Raw genomic sequence first — 19,185 nt, forward strand, 5'->3', positions numbered from 1 at the left:
TTAAAAAAAGATGCATTTATGCAGCCATAATTACAGGAAGATACTGACACAATCAACCTGCCATTGGAGCACTGCTGAAACAGTATGCTTGTTAATCGCATGAGAATAGCACAGCCTTATTTTCTACATGGTCGAATATCAAAGCTGAAGTGCAGAGATGAAAAATGACTGATTTGAAAATTATTGCTGAGCTTTTTCATTAAAACCCCCGAGCTAGGAAAGGATGGTTATTTGCATAATTTAACTGGCATCTTAATTATTGTGTCAAAAATCTGTATGCAAATGACTTAAGTCACTTAGAAAAGGAAACTTACTTGGCTAAATGGGAAATGGATTAGATTTCATCAAGCAGGAGCACAGTGTGTGGAATTTAAGATTAAATCAGGTAAGAGTGTGTGGAACAAAGAAAAAGAATGAAGGCATAAGACATATGCAACCTTACCTGGGTTTGCTGGAGCAGAGCTGAATGCTATTGACTATTTAGCTTTTTTTGGGGTGGGGGTGGGGGGTGGGAGAGGGGCTGTTGAGTTAAAAAGGACCTACCACGTAAAACTGTGAGTCTGGTGGAAGCGCTTATCTCTCCAACAGTGTTGGAGGCGACACATTCATATATGGCTTCGTCTCGAGGCGTGCGCAATGGCTGAATTCTTAACACCGAACCAGAGCCGTCGTCGAACTCTATCACCTGCAGGTGCGAGAAACAGGATATGTTAAAGGAGATTTTTTTGGTCAACACGGAGGAGGGACCCTCTGCAGAGACAAACAAAACAAAATAAAGCAAAAAAAAAGACTGTTTAGACAAGACTGATGATGACTGACACGTGACACATAATCTATTTCCTACCTTACAGCTGTTTTTTTTGTGGGTGGACTTTTACTGTACATGTGAGTGACTCCAATACTATATCAGGTAGTGTGAAAAAATGTGCGGGTGTGATGCCTTAGTCACATACACCCGTACGGGTGCTGCGGGGCTTTTGGGTATCGAGGTGTGGTATCTTAAAGGGATCGCAGGTGTGTCTCACGCTTTCCCTTGAGGCTTGCTTGGCCGCCTTAGGAGACGTCATGAAAGTATTTGTTCTTTCACCAAGGTGCGCTTACATTGACTTTGAATGAAAAGTCAATGTAAGAGCATGTTTTGGGCTTCCGTGTTCAAATTTCTTGCGTTCACCCATTGCTACACAAGTTTTTAGGACAGTTTTTTAGGCTCCATGTACAAAATGTGCATTTATTGAAAGTTAAACGTGGTTGAACTCTGATCAATCAGGGACTCAGATTTGGTAGTGACGTATGGGCCATTTCACTTACGTAAGTCCCAATTGTTTGAAAATTGATCATGGAGGAGGAATAAATAATTGTTGTTTGTTTTCCGTCCAGAACTATATGACACCAAATCTTTAGTGTATTGGAAGAGCTGGGAAAGAAAATGCCTCAAGGAAGATTCACAAGGTTTTCATCGCGTCAGCATTTCACACTAAGCCTCTTCTGACTGTAGACTGCTAGTATCAGGTAGGAACAGTCAGTGTGAACACCGTATGCTAAAGGCACACACTCCATATCCACCTTCAAAGGCAGCTGTGACTAAGGCATAAAGTAGATTTTATAGATAAGCTAAAAATAACATCATTTAGGAATAAATTTGTACACATTTTAAACAAATTACAAAAGAATCTGATATATACTTTGTGCATTGAGTCTAAAAAAAACAAACTAATGTGACTGACAAACTTTAAGAATGGGGAAGGGGGATGTGTATTTTCTTCTTCTTCTTTTTACTCAAATATTGAATTTCAAAATTAAATTTAGGTCCAATTCTGTCCCACTCTTAAAGCTAACGTTCGATCCCGTAGAGAAAAATGTATCAACACTGGATTGTGTCAATGGGACAGAAACAGGCATGGACAGTTAAAGGTGGCTCGATAGTCGTTTAAGGACACTTGTACCATGGGGTGAAGTAGTGGCAAAGGAGACAAAACGGATTGGTCTTTTTTGACGGACAACATTTAAAATGCTGCACAAACAGGTGTTTGGTTGTAGCTTATTCAGCTATTGTTGCATGCTACGTGTCGTATACTCACTGACGTTAGAAAGATCTGTGTCATAACTCACTCTCTTTTAAGCATAGAGGTAAATTTCAACAAAAACAAAAGGCCTGAGGGCTCTTTCTTTCTTTCATTCTTTCTTTCCTTCTTTCTGTCTCGCTCTCTCGCACACACACACACAAACACGCAACCTCAGAGGCCAACAAACATTTCAAAATTCACAGTATATCTGAACACTTGTTAACAATACACTTTAACATTTCATTGACCAAGTCAGAGCAGCGCTGGCATTAAAGGTGACAGCGAGTGATGGCAAAAACAGCCTTGGTTAAAGCCAAAGAGGACAAATTAAAGAGGAAGTTTAAGGCTCCTGAAGGGAAATGGGGTTTTCGTTAGAAGATGAGGCAGCGGCCTGTGATTGAATGGCCATGGAATTGTGACAGCCAGCAAACCCCGTGAAGGAAGGGATGAATGGGAGCCAATGTGTTAGCATTCAACTCTACATGCGATGCAAGCGCGATGAACTCTGATAAGATTCCATTTCTGTGGGCACGAGAAGCAAACAAGAGGTGGAATAAGGGTTTTAAATCCTGTTAGGCAATGCTGCTTTGCAAAAGTTAGCAAATGTGGCAGCTGGAGCAAAGTGACACCATGATAGTACTGAGGACTGGCACAGAAATTAATAGAAATCTTATCAGTGCCCTGCTAGGATGGGTTATTACTCATGGGTTTTGAGCCCCAGTAGAGATTAAAGCTGAACAAAAATCAAAGCTTCAGCCAAAAAAAGGAGGCAAGGGCATGCATTTAGATAAAGTTGCCACAAAGCAAAAGAATACTTGGAAGTGAAAGCACTGCTTGCCCCTTCACTTTGCATGAAACTAGAAAACGTGGTGTGATGCTAATGTAGGTATCTGGGTCACATCACAAACTGTTTTTTTTTTTTTTTTTTTTTACTTCTGTCCAAGTGCTTTCCTCATGCCATTTATTTAATTACAAATTTGTCCCAGCATCTTTTGTGTACTTGCTCATTAAAATTTGTGCATGCTTTATAATCCTGGCCGGCATGATTATTAGAGCCTGCTAATGCGTGGTGGCAAGTAAGGGCACAAAAGCAAGCAAGCGGGTCTGGAAGCAATGGATTATCCGTGAATGGAGCCAAAAGCAGTGCTCAAGCATTTTCATTTTGTCGAGCATTTTACATCAGAACAATAGACCTAATACCTCAAATCTCTGGTTGCTGACTTTCTTCCCCTTCTTGTTCCACACAATCTTCGGCCGCGGGTCTCCCGTGGCTTGGCAGATGAAGGATGCCACACCTCCCTGCACGCCTGTTTGATCATTGGGGGTTCTTAAAAACTTTGGTGGTGCTGGATTAGGACAGAAAACAGAAGAAAGGAAAATCATCATGTTAAAGGCCACACACAAACTCAAAAGCACATACACACAAGAAAGTTTATGATTTCAGCATGTGGCCTTTAAGAGGATTGTCCATTGAGATCAAAAAAAGAGATTAAAATGTCTGGAACAAATGATTTTATCTTGACCCTTAAACATATTTTCTAAGTAACAGTGAGCTTTTGATTGATGTATTAGTGACTCAAGAATTAAGGTGTAAAAAAGATTAAAGGCACGAGTGGCGCTGTGTGGCCCACAGGCCCGTCCGCTATTGCCGCCCCCTTTTGACTCTGCCTTACTTGTTAAGTGGCTGCTACATACTAAACTTTTTTTTCAAAATGGCAGCTTTTCTGTTAAATACCAACTATTGTTGGTATTTAGTTCATTGCCTTGGGGTGACGAACAGGTCTAAGTCCTTTTTAGAAGAATCTGCAAAATTACATTTTTGGATTTCCTTTGAGACAGAGGTTTTTTGTTAACCACGTCCACGTTTCTAGTTCATATTGTATATCATATCATTTTGTTCAGCGTGAGCCAGAGATTTATGGATTCAATTTTACCAATATTCCAGTAAAAACACGGCACATACAGGGAATTACCACTTTTGCGAGTTCGGCACACTAACACCTTTCAAAATCTACAATTCCAACATGTTTTCCAAAGTAGCTTCCCGATGATAGCTGAGGAGTAAGAAGGCAACAGATGGAAATCCCTCGGAGGATTTTGACTTTGTGGCTGGTACCAAATTATTATTATTGGGAAAATTCAAAACAGTCAAAGGTCAATAAAACATGGGTTGTGGTTGTAGACTGAACCTGTTGGCATGTCTAAGGGAAGTTTTTTTCTCTCCAATACTGTGAGAAAATGTGAAAACCGACAAATTTCAAACTTTGCCAAATAATGATATTAAAGTCCTGTGACTATGCTATAAAAACTTTTAATATTCAATTGATGATCCCGACTCATTTGTGTTCGTTTCATGTTTTGGCATAGTGGATTTTAATTTAGTTAATCCACTAGAGATTTTGGCACCATTTTTATTTACTATTTCTCCAGCTGCACGTCTAAAATTCACTTTCAGCAGGTACTAGAAACACAAATGTGCAAATTTTGTGGAGATTTTTAACACGTGGCAGGGGCAAAATTCTAGTTCAAAGGTACAGTAAGAAAAGAGAATTGAGAAAACAATTTGGTCCTTGCTGGTCAGGACTGCTGCGTGACATAATAAACATTCATGGTGCTAAGAGCAACAAGCAGTTCGCTTCAGTTTAATCCTTTTACTTTGTTCTGTGTATTCGAAGATCTCATTCAGTTATTTTTTTTTTATCCTATTAGGCTGTTAAAAGTTGCCTACACACCATAAGTACAAATCATTTCATTTATTCAGAAAAGGTACTGAAAGCAGAATAATTACATAGTTTTAGTACATTTATTTGGTTGGAACAAAGTCTTTTTTAAGTACTTGCTTCATGTCCTTTTTTTTTTTTTGCAGAAAAAACCCCCGACACTAATCTCTAAAAGACCACAGCTTATATATGCACCTTATACGTGCCTCCAAACCCTCCCAATTGTTAGCGACTCCATTCTGTTTCCTCCTAATTGGAAACATAATCCAGCACAACAACTCAAGTGTAAAGAAAATGAGGACAGAAGTGGTAGAGAGTGAAAGAACAGCAAAGTGGAACCGTGTTTACTTATCCGGACATGACAGGGACGCTTTATCTCTCACTGTACTGTACACAACAGAGTTTATGTACTTCCTTATCTAAAGGGTAGCTGTACTTTTTGGTTGATAGTTTTTTTTAGTTTTTTTTTTTAGATGTTTTCCTGGATTAATATGTCACTGTTAAGTATTTCAACAATATTCCATTTTCAAAAGTTGACTTAGAGGTTATTTTTTCCCCTTCAATGCTTGACAATCAGTTCCTGCTCATGAGCGAAAAAGTTCTACTACAGTCCAGGAAAAATCAAAACATATCAAACTAGTTAGTAATCAGAGCAGCCATTTTCTGCAGTTTGTCCTTTTGATTTCAGAGATTGACTAAAAAAACACACACACACAGGGAAACGCACACCAATCTTTATTTCTTGAAGCATAGGTGGCGGTTTCAGTGGGAGGTGGGGCTCCATCTGTCCTCCTCGGGCACAGATTGTTTGCATTTTATCAATCACTTTAGCAGGTCATTAGAGGCGGCTGCAGTAATGCCGACCACTCGAATCACCTAATCTGTGTGTGAGAATGCGTCGGCGTGGTTGTTGCTGCGCCTTCCTGCGACAGACTGATTTCCACACCCGTGTTGTGTTGCTCTGAAGCAGCATCCCTCCGAAACGGCAGGTAAATTAACCTGCGGGATTTGTGAAGAGGTGACATAAGATTTGTGGCCGGCAATCAAAAGGGCTCGCAGATAAACAGGCGAAACAGCTGGGCTTCCACTGAGCAAATGATTCTGGGAAATCACCTGATTTCCTCTGGAAATGCACACATGCAGACATCAGCAGCCTCCCGTTTCGCTGCAAACACTCCAAAAGGGGACATTCCTCGCAGCATTTCTGTCATCCACCTGCTGACAGCTGCAATTTGTCCACGACACGAAAAACACTGCTATATCTGCATCTTCACGTCATCTCATCAACGCGTCTTGGGTGGGGGATGCACTGGAATTTGGCCAAGAAGGTGCTGATGGGTAATTGATAGGCTATTGCTGCTGTTTTCGCTCTGGGGCCATCCATTATGGGGTGGCGCATCTTCTTACGCTGCCTGTAATAGACTTCCACGGCGTGTATGGAAGATGATCACTGGGGGGGGGGGGTGAGGGGAGCCAGGTGGAGGAGGCGGGTGGGTGGGGGACAGTCATCGCACAATGGGGAGTGATTGAGGCGTGACATAGAGGTAATGGTGTTTTCACAGACATGGCTGCTGCTATCACCACCGCACACCCACTTTAGGTCGGCCGCTGACAAACATCCATTTTGGTAGATTCCTCTTATGTCCCGAGTTAGATAGACGCTGACTGAAACCTCAGTTTTTCCCCAACTACAACCTTGACTGTAAATGTGCTCCGGTTCACTGCGCAAACAGATGTGCTGTTAAGAATCCAGAAATTTCCGCAGTCATTCCGCAGGATGAACAATATTAAGATATTTCTAATATCCAATTACATTTGGTTTGCCTCCAATTAGGTTGGTTTAAATCAAAATAAATTCTATTAATATGCAATCTTCTTTGTAATACAGCATGGGGCTTTGTTTTTGCAGAATGGGTCTAAGCTGAAAGAAGCTCCTTTCACCTCCGCTGCATTTGCTCATCTCCTCTGAGAGGTAACCATAATCTACATTAATTAAAACTGTGGCTGGGAACCTGTTAATCCAGTGCTAAGCCATCACCAGCAAACAAATGAGAAGTGTAAAGCCTGTCACAAGCTAAGAGGTTAGTGATGAGGCCCTGCACCTGCCCTCCCTGGGGGTCATTATATAACCTCACTCATTCATCGTTACCAAGAAGGAAAAAGCTCATCACAGCTTCCAGCTCCAGCTATCAATGCTATGCAAATAATTTAGCGTCTGCATGAAGCCGTTACAGCAGTCACGTCCTCTGTGGTAAACTGCTTGCTAACTCCATTTTTTTTCTTGTCCAAACGTTTTTATTGAAGGAATGGAAAGATTTGAGAAATAATGAGATGTGATGCAACATTTTCAACTTTAGAAAATCTTTTTTTTTTTGGAATCAGCCCAGTTTAAAACATGCTAGGTATGTTTCAAAAACTGTCAAACTACATTCATACCAGGCATGTTATGCGCTTTCTAGATAGTGTGTTCTTGAACGCACCTTTAGCTCACGGTGTTGCACTGGACAAGCAGGGAGGGGATCCTTCTTTCTTTTTCTTCTGTTTCCAACCACATGTCTGCCACATACAGTTGGCAGAGGCTTGGTACAAAATGTCGAAGTGGTGCAAATCTCGTGAATCTCGCTCTAGACGTTGTTTTTGGCGGCTCTATTCCAATAATGAATAATGAAGCCGGGCACAAACCGCAATTATCAATTTCTCCTCCGTGAACAATTTTCAAATGGTTGGCATGTCTGTGAGAAGAAATGCTATCACTACCAAATCTGAGTGAGTGGTTGGTCAGTTTGACCTGGTTTGACTTTCAGCGTGGGTTCCAATAGCCATGCATTTTGTACAGCCCGAAAACTTGAGAGTTCTCCATGCAGAACCCCAAAACACTCATATAGGCACGTTTACATAGACATTTCATTAAAAGTGGTCACGCTTTGCAGAAGGCAGTGTGAGCATCGCTTTAGTCTTAACCATAGTCCAACAAAACAAATTGCGCATAGCGCATAGTCATAGCCCCGAAAGTGGCTGCACCCCGGCATAAGCAATTCAATGTGATTCTATCTTTATCCAAGCTGCAGCCCATTCTAGTCAAAACCACTCATAATTACACTGACAAACAGAAACCAGGACCTGATCTGACCTGAGCTTTCAAAAGGCCCAAAAATTGGCAATATAAAAAAAAAGAAAAGAAATTATGGCACATAATTCTTTTGGAAAAAACAACAACACTTCAAATCTGTAAAACAAGGGCACAATGGACAAACAAATATTTGACATCATATAATTATATTGTAATAAAATAAGCTTGTACAAAAAATATTTATTTGTCCACTGTGAAAAAGTCAAAAAGTTGCCTGCAGTGGTTATTATGGCTAAATATCACACAGATGCCGACTTATGGAGTGTTTGATGTTGTGAAGTCCATTGACTGTAAATAAGCACTGGACTGAGGGACCCCTCCCCCTGGTGTTCCAAACAGAAAGTACATGCTGGTTCCAAGCTGCTGAAATCCCATAGACTTCTATAGAAAAACTAAACAGTCATTCTGTTGGTCAGAATAACCAGTCTTGCTCTACTACTTCTTAACATGTTCTTGCTCATCCTATTTTTTTTCCATTACATTTTCGTGATATTTGATCTGTGGTGCAAGTTATTTAAGTTATAAACTGGCCAATCAGATGCCCTAAATAAAAGTGTGCGGTTTCACACCAAATGTTCAAAATGTTTGATTGACATATTGATACCAAGCCCACCAATCAGCACACCGGATTGGTGAGAATTGTTGCCATGGTACTGTTGACCGACCAGGACCACTATTAACGCACGGGCGGGCAAGGCGTTAACCGAACCTGAGACCTTCTGATCAGAGGTTGACCTCTGCACCACAGCCAGTCTATATAAATTTAGGTTATATAGAAGAAAGTTATTCCACATTTGTCCAAGTATGAGACACTGACGGTTCGGAAAAAAAAAAAAAACTGGAAAGGTTGACTACAGTAATATTATGTGTTGCTTTTATCCTCATAGTTGGATTTTAATCCTTGCATTTTCTCCTAGTCAAACTTCACATTTAAATGCCTTCAGCTCTCTCAGTTTTTTTTTTTTCTTCTCAAACTTTGTTAAGGCATTGAAGCCATCGCGAATCTTCAATACAAAGTTTGATCTGCCAAACCAGTAAGACGCCTGAATTAGTGAGTGTTGAGAAGAGGATTAATAAACTGACTTTTACTTGGAGCCTCTTTTTCGCTGGTCTAATACAGCTTGGTTTTCACAATTACACTGACTGACATATTCAATTTCATTTGCATCAAAAGGGTCATTTCCTCTCTGAATCTTTAACTTGCAGGGTGAGGTGGGGTTGTGAAGGGCGGTAATTAAGCCTAAAGCATTGGGTGGCAGTCTGAAAATTCCCTGCTTCATTCTGGACATACGGATGGAAGAAAGGAGCGTTTAAAGATGCCATTAACCTCATTCGACATCTTAAAGCCGTAGCTTATCAGTTCTGTGATATTGATGAATTGTCACAATGGCAGCCGGAGAGGCAAATTGGACTGGAAAGCACGGCTAAACTCATGGTCGGGTAAAAGTGACAAACGGGGTTTGGCGTATAATGTGAATATTTTTATTATTATCTTTCAACATTTACTAAAGCAGCCACAGTTTAAAAAAATATGTGCAAAAGACTGGAGTGACTTGTGGTTATTTGCAATGGATGTAAAATTAAACACTTTATAATCTCCCTCTGGATATTTTACTGGCTTTACAGACTTTTAAAAAATTACACTGGTAAAGGAAAAAATGTCATACCGACATGCTCTCGGAGAGCCAAGGCACCAAAAAACGGAAAAGAATCTGAGTCTAATTAGAATTGTTAGCTGATTTGCATTGCATGCTCATTGGTAATCGTGCCTTAAATGGAATCTGAAATTCCTATTGCAATTAGTGATTACTTGAAAAGGAATATCGCCCTCGAATGATTGTTAATTACTGGATCAGGAACAGTACATTAATTCTCGGCAGACGTTTTAATGCACCACGAAGATGGGAACTCGCTTTTTTTTTTATCAATGTCGTGTTGCTTGTCACACACAATGAAGTTCCCAACGTGAGCATTCTTCCACTTTGTTGCCCTTTTCAACTACTTAAATCTGCCTTTTCCAAATTATATACATTTACTATGCAAACCTAATTCAATAGAATGCAAAAGCAGCTTAGGCCATTACAAGAATGACTGAATATGGACACTCCGATTGGGATTTAGTACCAATGTTTTATTTGACTTCATGAAAAAGCAGCTCTGTATGAAGGAGTGCATGCCGTCACTTGCAGCATGTCGGGGAAACTGCATGGTGCATTATAACGTGCCAACACGCTGGTGCATTCTCAAATATTCAGTTCCATGACTGCGCTGCATAAATAATGTTGGGACTTTCTTAACCTCAGTCAGCATGTATTACTCATGCTCAGTGGCACTTGCATGGAAGCTCGGAGTTGGCTGTGGCTCGTTGGGAGAAAGGGCACTTTTGCACAGGCAACAGCTTCAAAAAGAATAGCTAAGGCTCTTGTCCCACATTCAGCACCCTGACAGATTCACTGACAAGACAGGGGGGAAGAAAAAGGCTCCAGATTTGTGCGAGCATAATGCATTGTACACATATGCACTCAGTCTCGTGAGGATTCTATAGATGGAGCAGTGCCACGATAACAACAAAGCCAGGATGTGGGGCAATCTAAAGCTGTAAAAGGTTCAATTCAATACCAAAGAAACTGCAAAGCTACGTTCACACTGGCCTTTGCACCGGCGAAAACTTTCAATGAAAAATCGACGTAAACGCCCATTTCAAAGTCAAAGTAAACTTTATTGTCAACCTATACAATGTTTTCACATACATAGAAATTGAAATTCCGTTTCTCTTCAAACTCCAGTCTAAACGGGGAACCAACTTCAAATTGCAGAATAAAACAAACAAATAAACAAACAAGGTGACTATAAAGTCACTGAAAATAAAGTGACTGTAAAAAGGAGAAAAAATAAGGTGACTGTAGTTTAGTTCTTCATTTTTTTGCTTCAAAGCAAAAAATTTCTACGACTGTTTTTGGGCTTCCACGTTGAAAGTTAAAAGGCCTGTATCATGCAGAATCAACATTTTTTAAATGTATTATATAGTTAATTCCTTACAAAAAAACAACCCCAAAGCGGTATTTTAATCCATTTACGCATTTCTGAGTTTTCCTTTTAAAAACCCACTTTCCGAGCACCAGCCCCTCTCAACGAGGGGGTTCTCCTATTGTGATGTAGACCAGTGAGAACAGCCCCTTCCAAGAAGAGTCTGCGCTGCCAGCCCCGCCCCCCAGGCGAACACACACCCACTTTCTCCGTGGAGCTACGGGTGTTTGGCAAATAAACTCTCCTTATATATGCACATTATGCACATCCATCTTTGCAAAAGTTCGAATATTGTTTGTTTTCGTGGGCAAGACGCAGACACGCTGTCAAGGCCGACTCTAGGTTGACCCACAGTGGTGCCTCAGAGATCGAGGCGTCTTACTTTGGAAAATGAACTGCAAAACTAACTCATTCTTCATAAAAAATTGTTCTACAGCGAACCAAAGGTTGTCATATATATGGATAACATTTACTCTGAGAGGCTTAAGAAAAGCATAATATAAATCCTTTAAAACAGTCAGGGAGTTGGATTGTATTTGGATCAGGGAGTTGGATTTGGTAGGTTGAAAACAGATGTGCCAAACATTTGAAAATTGATCATGAAGGAGGAATTGATAAACAAGTCTTTCACATATCAGAATACAGTTACAAAAGAAATAGTTTGGAGTAAGATTTGCACTGCTTCAACATTTCACACCAAGCCTCCTCCAACTGTAGATACATGCGCTAGTTTCGGTTAGCAAAACTTCAGTGTGAACACCATTTCTTGAAGGCGCGTCACGCATAGCCTAAAATTTTTAGGCTGCATTATGACTAAGATGCAGATGTGTGGTAGGTCACCATCTTTTAAGACACAAACTCCCTCAAACACACAGGGCAGTCATCCCCCACAGGACACATTAGCAAAGTAGAAGGATCCACTTTGTCACTTAATAAAACAGACCAGTTCAACAGATGGCTCCCTCTTCCAACACTTTAGAAAAGCTGAGGCTCTAATGCTGCTGTGGCAAATCCGACACATGAAAGTCCACCTCCTCTCTGCAGTGGAAACCAAACAGAAGGAAACATATAAATATTGAATTGAGCCACTGCCGGTGTGAGGCCATCTGCCTTTGAGAGAGAAAAATAAAAGGATGGGATAACAGGGTGAGGGAGGAGGAACACGCCAGACCCTCCTGTCAGAAATTCTGAGCATCTGGTTTGTGATTGTCACACACATCGCCAAAAGAATCTAGACGAGGCTTCGCTTCAACTCGTTTTCCATCTTTGCTTATTCATCAACACTTTATTTGTATATAAATACTTAAAATCTGGGACCAATTACTCAGTGACCATTTCGGAACAGAAAGAGGAAGAAAAAAAAGGACATTTGGAGTTGTTAGTTTGTTTTGTTTGTTTTTCCTCCAGCGCCTAAGTGAAAAAAAAAAAAGATAAGTAATTCTAATTGTGCAGGCTTATTCTGTTTGGTAGTAAGCATGGCCTATTTGCAAAAAGTTAATTATCTGATAGGATAGGCAGTGGCAGCCACTAACACAGAAAGCTATTTGTTCATTCTGCTATCCAACCCAGCAACGGAACGATTCATTAAACAGCAGTTCTGCAGCCAAAAAACCAACAACAGTTAAGAAGATATGAAGAATGGCTGGAGAGATAAACACTCTTTGACCGTGTCACAGTTCTGCCATTGTTGTTAACACGTGTAGCTGGTGAGGAACAGTATGCATGACTGGAATGCTTCCTCCACATACATGTGGAATTGATTGGCTACATCACCGTGACTGTGCTACAAACAACTGACGGCTTTCCACTATAAGCAGCAGCGAGCACACATATGAGAGGGGAAACTTGTTGTAATATGGGGCCATATAAATAAATTGGATCGAATTAAAATATGATGGGAAATCTAAAATATTGGAGAATCAAATGACTTGAAGAATTACTTTGTGCTTGGGCCTTCCTTTAAGGCTTTGCAGGGCACACTTTCTATGCCTGGTTTTGGTCCCCAAAGCCTTAGTCTACATTCATTTTCATAGAAGAAAAGATTTTGAGGCAAAAAAATGTCCCCAAATGTGGCCTCTAATATTAAATGGCTTCCAATGGATTCTTGTTTAATATTTACGACATTTGTAGCAAAACTGCACGTCAATTAAGTTTTCTTTTGAAATAAATATAATTTTAATGTAATAATCCCTTATTTGTGAAAGATTTTTGGAAAAAAAAAATGTTGTAGATGTTGGTGGCATTGGTAATTAGCTTCTCTGTGAAGCCTATCTCTGAGGAAGAGCACATCCAGGGGTGGTACCACAGTCATTGAAGGACCAAAGTGACCTTTCACAGGCCACTAATTTTATGCAACGGTGGAGGAATACCATGTAAAAGGGAGGAAGAAAAATGATAGTAATTTAAAGGGTTTTTTTATGCTCTTTGCTTTTCCTGAACGGAGCATGCATTATGATGAGGCAGAATCCAGTTTTGTCCAGTAAAAACGGTCGCTGACCTACCAGGTAAGGCAGGGCATTCCTATAAAGTGTTTTAAATGACAGAAAAACAGGAGAATACATATTGGAACAAACACTGTTTTGTGAGCTGTTGGTATCAAATGGCGTTTGAGATTATTATCAAAAATAACCTTTCAAATTTGAACTGTTGTGTATGTTTATCTGTTGAGGTGCTCTTATAGTCAATAGTTTGAAAAAAAGACTAAATGTACTTATGGCACATTTACAGATACAAAGACATAAGAGTATTATCAGGTCTCCATAGAAAATCCGAATATTGAAACTATTTTTTTATTTTATTTAGAGTAACGTCAGAGGTGTTTGGCCAAAAATGAACCTTTCCACATTTTCCACAGCAAATGACACATATGTTGTATGTATTTGTAATTCTGAAGGTAAAAATAGAAAGGTCTAAATGAATTTTAAATAGAGCGATTTGACAAGCGATTACTGTGTCATAGCACCAAGAATACCTGAATGTGCTGAATGTGTGAGGTCCAGAGAAACTTATGAAAAATGTTTATGTTGTCTTGGAAAAAATGTTTGTTTTTCCTCATTCTTAACATATGCTAAAGCATGAGGCTTTAGAGACATGACTCAGATGAAAATCAAGTCTTTGCTGTTTTTAACATTTACATTTTAACCGGTTATACAGAAACTGGACACTCCTCAGTAGTTTTTTGGCTAAAAAAGGCATAATCTTAATCAAAGAACCACTGGAAACACTTCACAATAGTTTGTTGAACATCAGGTTGGAATGGAGATTAACAAACGTGACAACAAAAAAATCATTCAATAACATCCAGAAAATGTAAATAATCAAAATAGAATGCATAGTAACGGTTTCGTTCCTCCTTTAGTCTACAGTTTTGGATTTATGGGAACTTCTCGGAGCTCAAGGGGTTAACATCCTTTCAAAGAAATTTGACATTTCTGAATTTACAAAACGTGTTTTATAAGACAACACTTTAATTTTAATCCATAAAACCAAACAGAAGGGAGCAAAGTTGCCTTTTTGTCTTTTTTTTAAAATTAGACTGATTCTTTTTAATTAGGTAAAATATGTTTGGTAAACTAATATTTATGTATTTGGCCTCTTTAAAGACACAGATAAAAGACAAACTAGGATAACTAACTTTTGTAGTTGAGATTTGGTCTGCAGATATATATTAGAGCAGAAGTAAACAAGTGTTTAGCACCTCTACAGTTTGTATGTAAAATCTCTACCTTTTTTTCTCTGTTCACACAAATGCACACTTATGAGGCAAATAAAGGTTCAGTGTCTTGCCCAAGGACACTTCAACATATGACTGAATAGGGCTGGGAAACAAACACCCGTCTGTCCAGCAGACTGCTCCGCCTCCCGAGCCATGTGACGTACGAAAAGCGTATGAGAACGACCTGAATCACAGAAAGAAACAAAGACTTTGGAAGAGATACATGGTAACAAATAAACACTTCTTTGCTGCGGCGACAGTTCACTACGTCAGAACCACAACGGCACCACAAGCTTTGACATAGAATATTAAATAGAATTTTGCCGTGTTTAGCAAAAACACCAAACAGGGAGGATTATTCAAGATGGGTCTCTAAGTGGTATTTGGGACTGGAGATGTGGCCTTTGGACTGATGAGAGCTGATTTTGTTTCTCAGTTCTTTTCACTTGTTGCCAAATGGGGTCTCAGTTGACAGAGAGAAAGGCCACACAAAGACACCAGCCTCAAGCTGCAATGTTGGCCAGCAGAAGCAGGCCTCAGTCCATAGGGCAAGCACATGGGCTTCAGCTGAATGTATTCATTGTCATAACAGAATGTGATTAGAATTACAGAGCAAGTTTAAGGGTGGCAGGAAAATGCGATCATATATACTTTCATTTTTTTAAGTTAGCTGTTTTACTTTAAAGAGAAAGCAAAAAAATATCTATATAGTTTGTTTTTTCTATGTACCACAAAAAAAGAAAGAGAAAAAAAATCCCCAACTTCCATAAAGTAGTCCTGTTCTGAGTAAATGATGACACCTTCCTTCCTCCCATAGATTAAAGGATAAGCAGAAAGCCTACTCATTGACCCGCCGGTATCAGTTGGAATCGGTCATGAATATTCCGGGGGATCTTGTGCACTTAGGCACATAAAGTAAACCGTAAGTGGCATTTTTTTTCTTTCTTTTTTTGACTTAAGGGGTATAAAATTGACTGTGAGTTAGTTGGCTGCAGTGATAAGCTCACTGCCTCTTAAATCGCCCAGCAAGATGAAAGCATCTTATCTGAATCATAGTGCAGCTTAAATTTAAATACAGTGATACAGAATGTTCAGTTTATGGACTAGAGCCTTACGTTGCATTAAGAAGTGACGGTTTCTTGTGTTTTTTAGTAACAGATGTCAGCTTTAGTTTCCCATAGCCTCAGTTTGTACCCACAACTTCATCTGGGTATTGAACAAGTTAAGAATAATTTGATTTCTTTTTGGGGTAATTTTTCTTTCTCCTCTCTTCCACAACTCTCTTTTTCTTTGTCTCCCCTACAGTCCTTACAGTCATCCTTGGACCATCTATCACGTTGCCATCTCAACAGCGCCATCCCCTTTTCTTGCTGGGAAGCTATTAGAGCATCTCTGCATCGTAGCAGCCAGATTGCATTCCTGTCTCCGCTCGCGACATTTATCATCTTTTGTCCCAACTTTTTATCTGGCCCTGCCGTGTGTGAAGTCCCCCATTTCCAGGCTCCAATGTAATGCAATGCTGAGAGGTGAGGCTCAAGCAAATAACCCAATTAAACCTAAAAAACAGGGACAAGGGAGAAAAAATACACTAAAGACTGCTGTGAGAATGCCAGAGGAGGAACAGTCACAGATGGCAGTGAGGAAGTCGAAGCGGTGATGTGGCATAGCGCCCGTACCACCTTCTCGTCGACATATTTATAGTACTCTTAGAGGTGGTGGTGTTTATCTAGAGATGTCCTCAGTGCAAAATTTGCCCCCACATGATATGACAAAGGACACATGAATCCGCAAAGCACCCACTTTGCATTAGGAACTCGTAATTTAAGGGAAGAGAAGTGATTACGAAAAAAAAAAATACACAGACAGTGAGACCCAGAGCAGTAAGTTATTTTCTCAATCGTTTTTTCCTCCTGCCTAATTTGTATCAAAAAGTCAAGCTGATCGGTCTTATTAGGAACAAAAAAGGAATACTATATATCACAATTATTGGCTCACTTCTGTAAACAATATTGAGTCAATGCAAGGAAATGTCAAAGGGTATTAGGAAGCAGTTATTAATCCAAATTAGTCAGGGTGGACAATTAGCACCTAATCAATATTTCCAAATCTTGGAACAGATGCGGGGCTGAGAGTGAGCGGATGGATTTATGAGGTTCAGTAAAAGTTGAGTAAAGTAGGCCGCCGAGGATATACAAAAAAGCTGAAAGGGGTTTTTGGTGAATAAAACACTACACTTTCAAATGAAAGGGATTTGCTGAAAGTCAAGTTTTTCACCCTTTCAGAAATCACTCTTTTACCAGCAAAAGGCTTGTTATAACCATTGACTGTATATAAGACCTGGACCCAGTAAGAGCGACATGACCCATGGAAAATGGCTCTTCCAGCTCCAACAAATTAAAGTCAATTCAGTCACCTTTTTTTTTTTTGGTGATACAGATCCCGCCAATTTGGAGCCAGATGACGTGGGTAAGCAGTGATTGGTCCGAGTCGATATGAGAGAACTTTTCTAAAGCAACCTCTCTCACCAATTGTGAGTGGCCTTGTTGCAAGTCCACACCCCTAATCTGATTGAATCTGTCAATTAAAACGTTCAACGTGAGACTGCAAACTTTTAATGAGGCATCTGATTGGCCAATTTATAACTTGAATAATTTGCACTACAGAAAGAATTTTTGAAAAAAAATGGATTATTGCAAGAACCTGTTAAAATGGGCGGCAGAGCAAAAATGGGTACTCTGACAAGTATAATGTCTGAGTAATGGCGGCTTATTTATGGGATTACTTCCTGTTTGGAACACCCGGGGGGGGGGGGGGGGGGGGGGGGTCACTCAGTCCAGGTCTGAAATACAGTCAATTGTTTTATTCTCTTGTCACCGTATCTAACAGGTCTTGTCTACTTATTGGGGTTTAGGCACAAACTTTATTGGATTTAAGACACGTTTTATATTTGGTTTTGCTGTGATTCATGTTGCACTAGCAACATGTTGCATTAGCATACTTCTTTCAAACCCTAACCAAATTGAAGCTAGAAGACAGTGCACATGTTAAACAGACCCCTTCTCCTCATTAGTTTTAACTTACCTTTATAGCATAAACCAAACATGTAAAATTCGGAATATTCCAGGTGCTTTTTGGCACTCTACCGCATAAATAGTAGTCTCTCCCCAGTGATTGATGACATGGAGCTGAACTAGCTAGCTTTTATTAGTAATTTGTTGTAATATTCTGTCATTGTCTGTAATACTGCTTACTTTCTGTTGGTACTCTACCCATGTTTTCACCGCAGGCTGAATAATTACTCTCATTGTACCTGAAAGAAACTATATCAAATAATGTCAGTCAAGGCTTTGTGCGACTGATGAAACAAAATGAATGCTGTGTAACAAGCCCTTGTGGCTTTCAAGGATGCTGCACAAAGAGACATGGCAAAACAAAAGTGGCTGTCTGCCATGAGACAGCATTCATCTCAGATAAGAATACCCTCTCACAGTTCTGTTTTGCTTTTTTGTTTGCTATTATTGTGACTCGCGTCCCTCAATCGCTTTAGTCACTATGCAACCAACTGATTACGAGAGAAATGCTCAGGATTTGTTGTTTTCCTCATTATGTTGCCATACTTACTGGTTTAGTTGGCATGTTTTGAAATCTCTTTTGTTCTTTTTTAGTATGTAAAACTGGAGGTGAGCTTTATGTTTTAGGTTTTTCGTGGATCCGTGAAGGTCTTTAACCAATTTTAAATTGTTTTAACTTGTAGATACATTCTATACTTAAAATAGTAATTAATTTATTTTTTTTATATTTCAGAATCATTTTGTTTGCATGCTTTAAAAATGTATTTGATTATACTTATCAATAATTCCCTTATATCTTTTTCAATTTGTCTGTTCTTTAGGAGGCATGTTGTTGTTTTTTTAACATATCATATTTTCCGGAGCTATCGTTGTTACACTAACGTTGCTTTTAGCTGTATAAGTCTGTCTTATTTACACTGATGTCTGGCGAGTCATACAAGTTCTAGAGTTACTGTGAATGCAGTAAAAGTCTGACTGACTGACAGACTTATCTCTGACTCTTTTGTATTGCTTAGTGTGACATAAGGTTGAAAATAGACCTTTTATTGCTTTAATATGCGTTATGCCATATAGTGTGGAATATACAGTAATTTTTGTCTGTTATTGTGGACAAGTATTCAGATCCTCAAAACAAATTTGTAAGAGATTTTTTTGATTAATTTGATCTCATTATGTTGACAGTAAATGCATTTCTGAAACAGGTTTCGGATTCTTAGTAGCTCCTCAACACCAATGGAGAATAAAAAGCATATTATTACACAAGATTGTGCCGTCCCGGTGCCACACAGTGTGACAAACAGCTGGCTGTGTTTACATACGTCCCTTCAGACTCCAAGAAGATGCTACATGAATAGATACCAGGCAAAAGAACTGCATGATCGCAAACTGTGTACAAGTTCTTCAGCATGGAAATCTCCATTTCACACATGACCTTGTTAATAAAACCGAGTTTTTTTGT

At 39.5% G+C, this 19,185-nt stretch overlaps 1 protein-coding gene across 50 annotated transcripts in view; it reads right to left on the reverse strand.

Annotated features, from left to right (window-relative positions):
• Positions 1–19,185, reverse strand: part of LOC101165843 (receptor-type tyrosine-protein phosphatase delta) — a 496,394-nt gene that overhangs the window by 82,341 nt on the left and 394,868 nt on the right. For 29 of the 50 annotated variants that reach the window (XM_078936119.1, XM_023966324.2, XM_078936131.1 and 26 more), the window contains 2 exons: positions 3,264–3,409; positions 544–685 (listed from right to left, as the gene is read on the reverse strand). In XM_078936119.1, the coding sequence (XP_078792245.1) occupies positions 544–685; positions 3,264–3,409 (288 nt within the window). Of the gene's footprint in view, positions 1–543; positions 686–3,260; positions 3,410–19,185 lie in introns of all 50 variants that reach the window. The other 21 variants (XM_078936115.1, XM_023966285.2, XM_023966287.2 and 18 more) reach the window with 1 other exon arrangement.

This window comes from Oryzias latipes, chromosome 18 (assembly GCF_053564925.1).
Source record: "Oryzias latipes strain Hd-rR chromosome 18, Olatipes_Hd-rR_3.1".
Lineage (NCBI taxonomy): Eukaryota > Metazoa > Chordata > Actinopteri > Beloniformes > Adrianichthyidae > Oryzias > Oryzias latipes.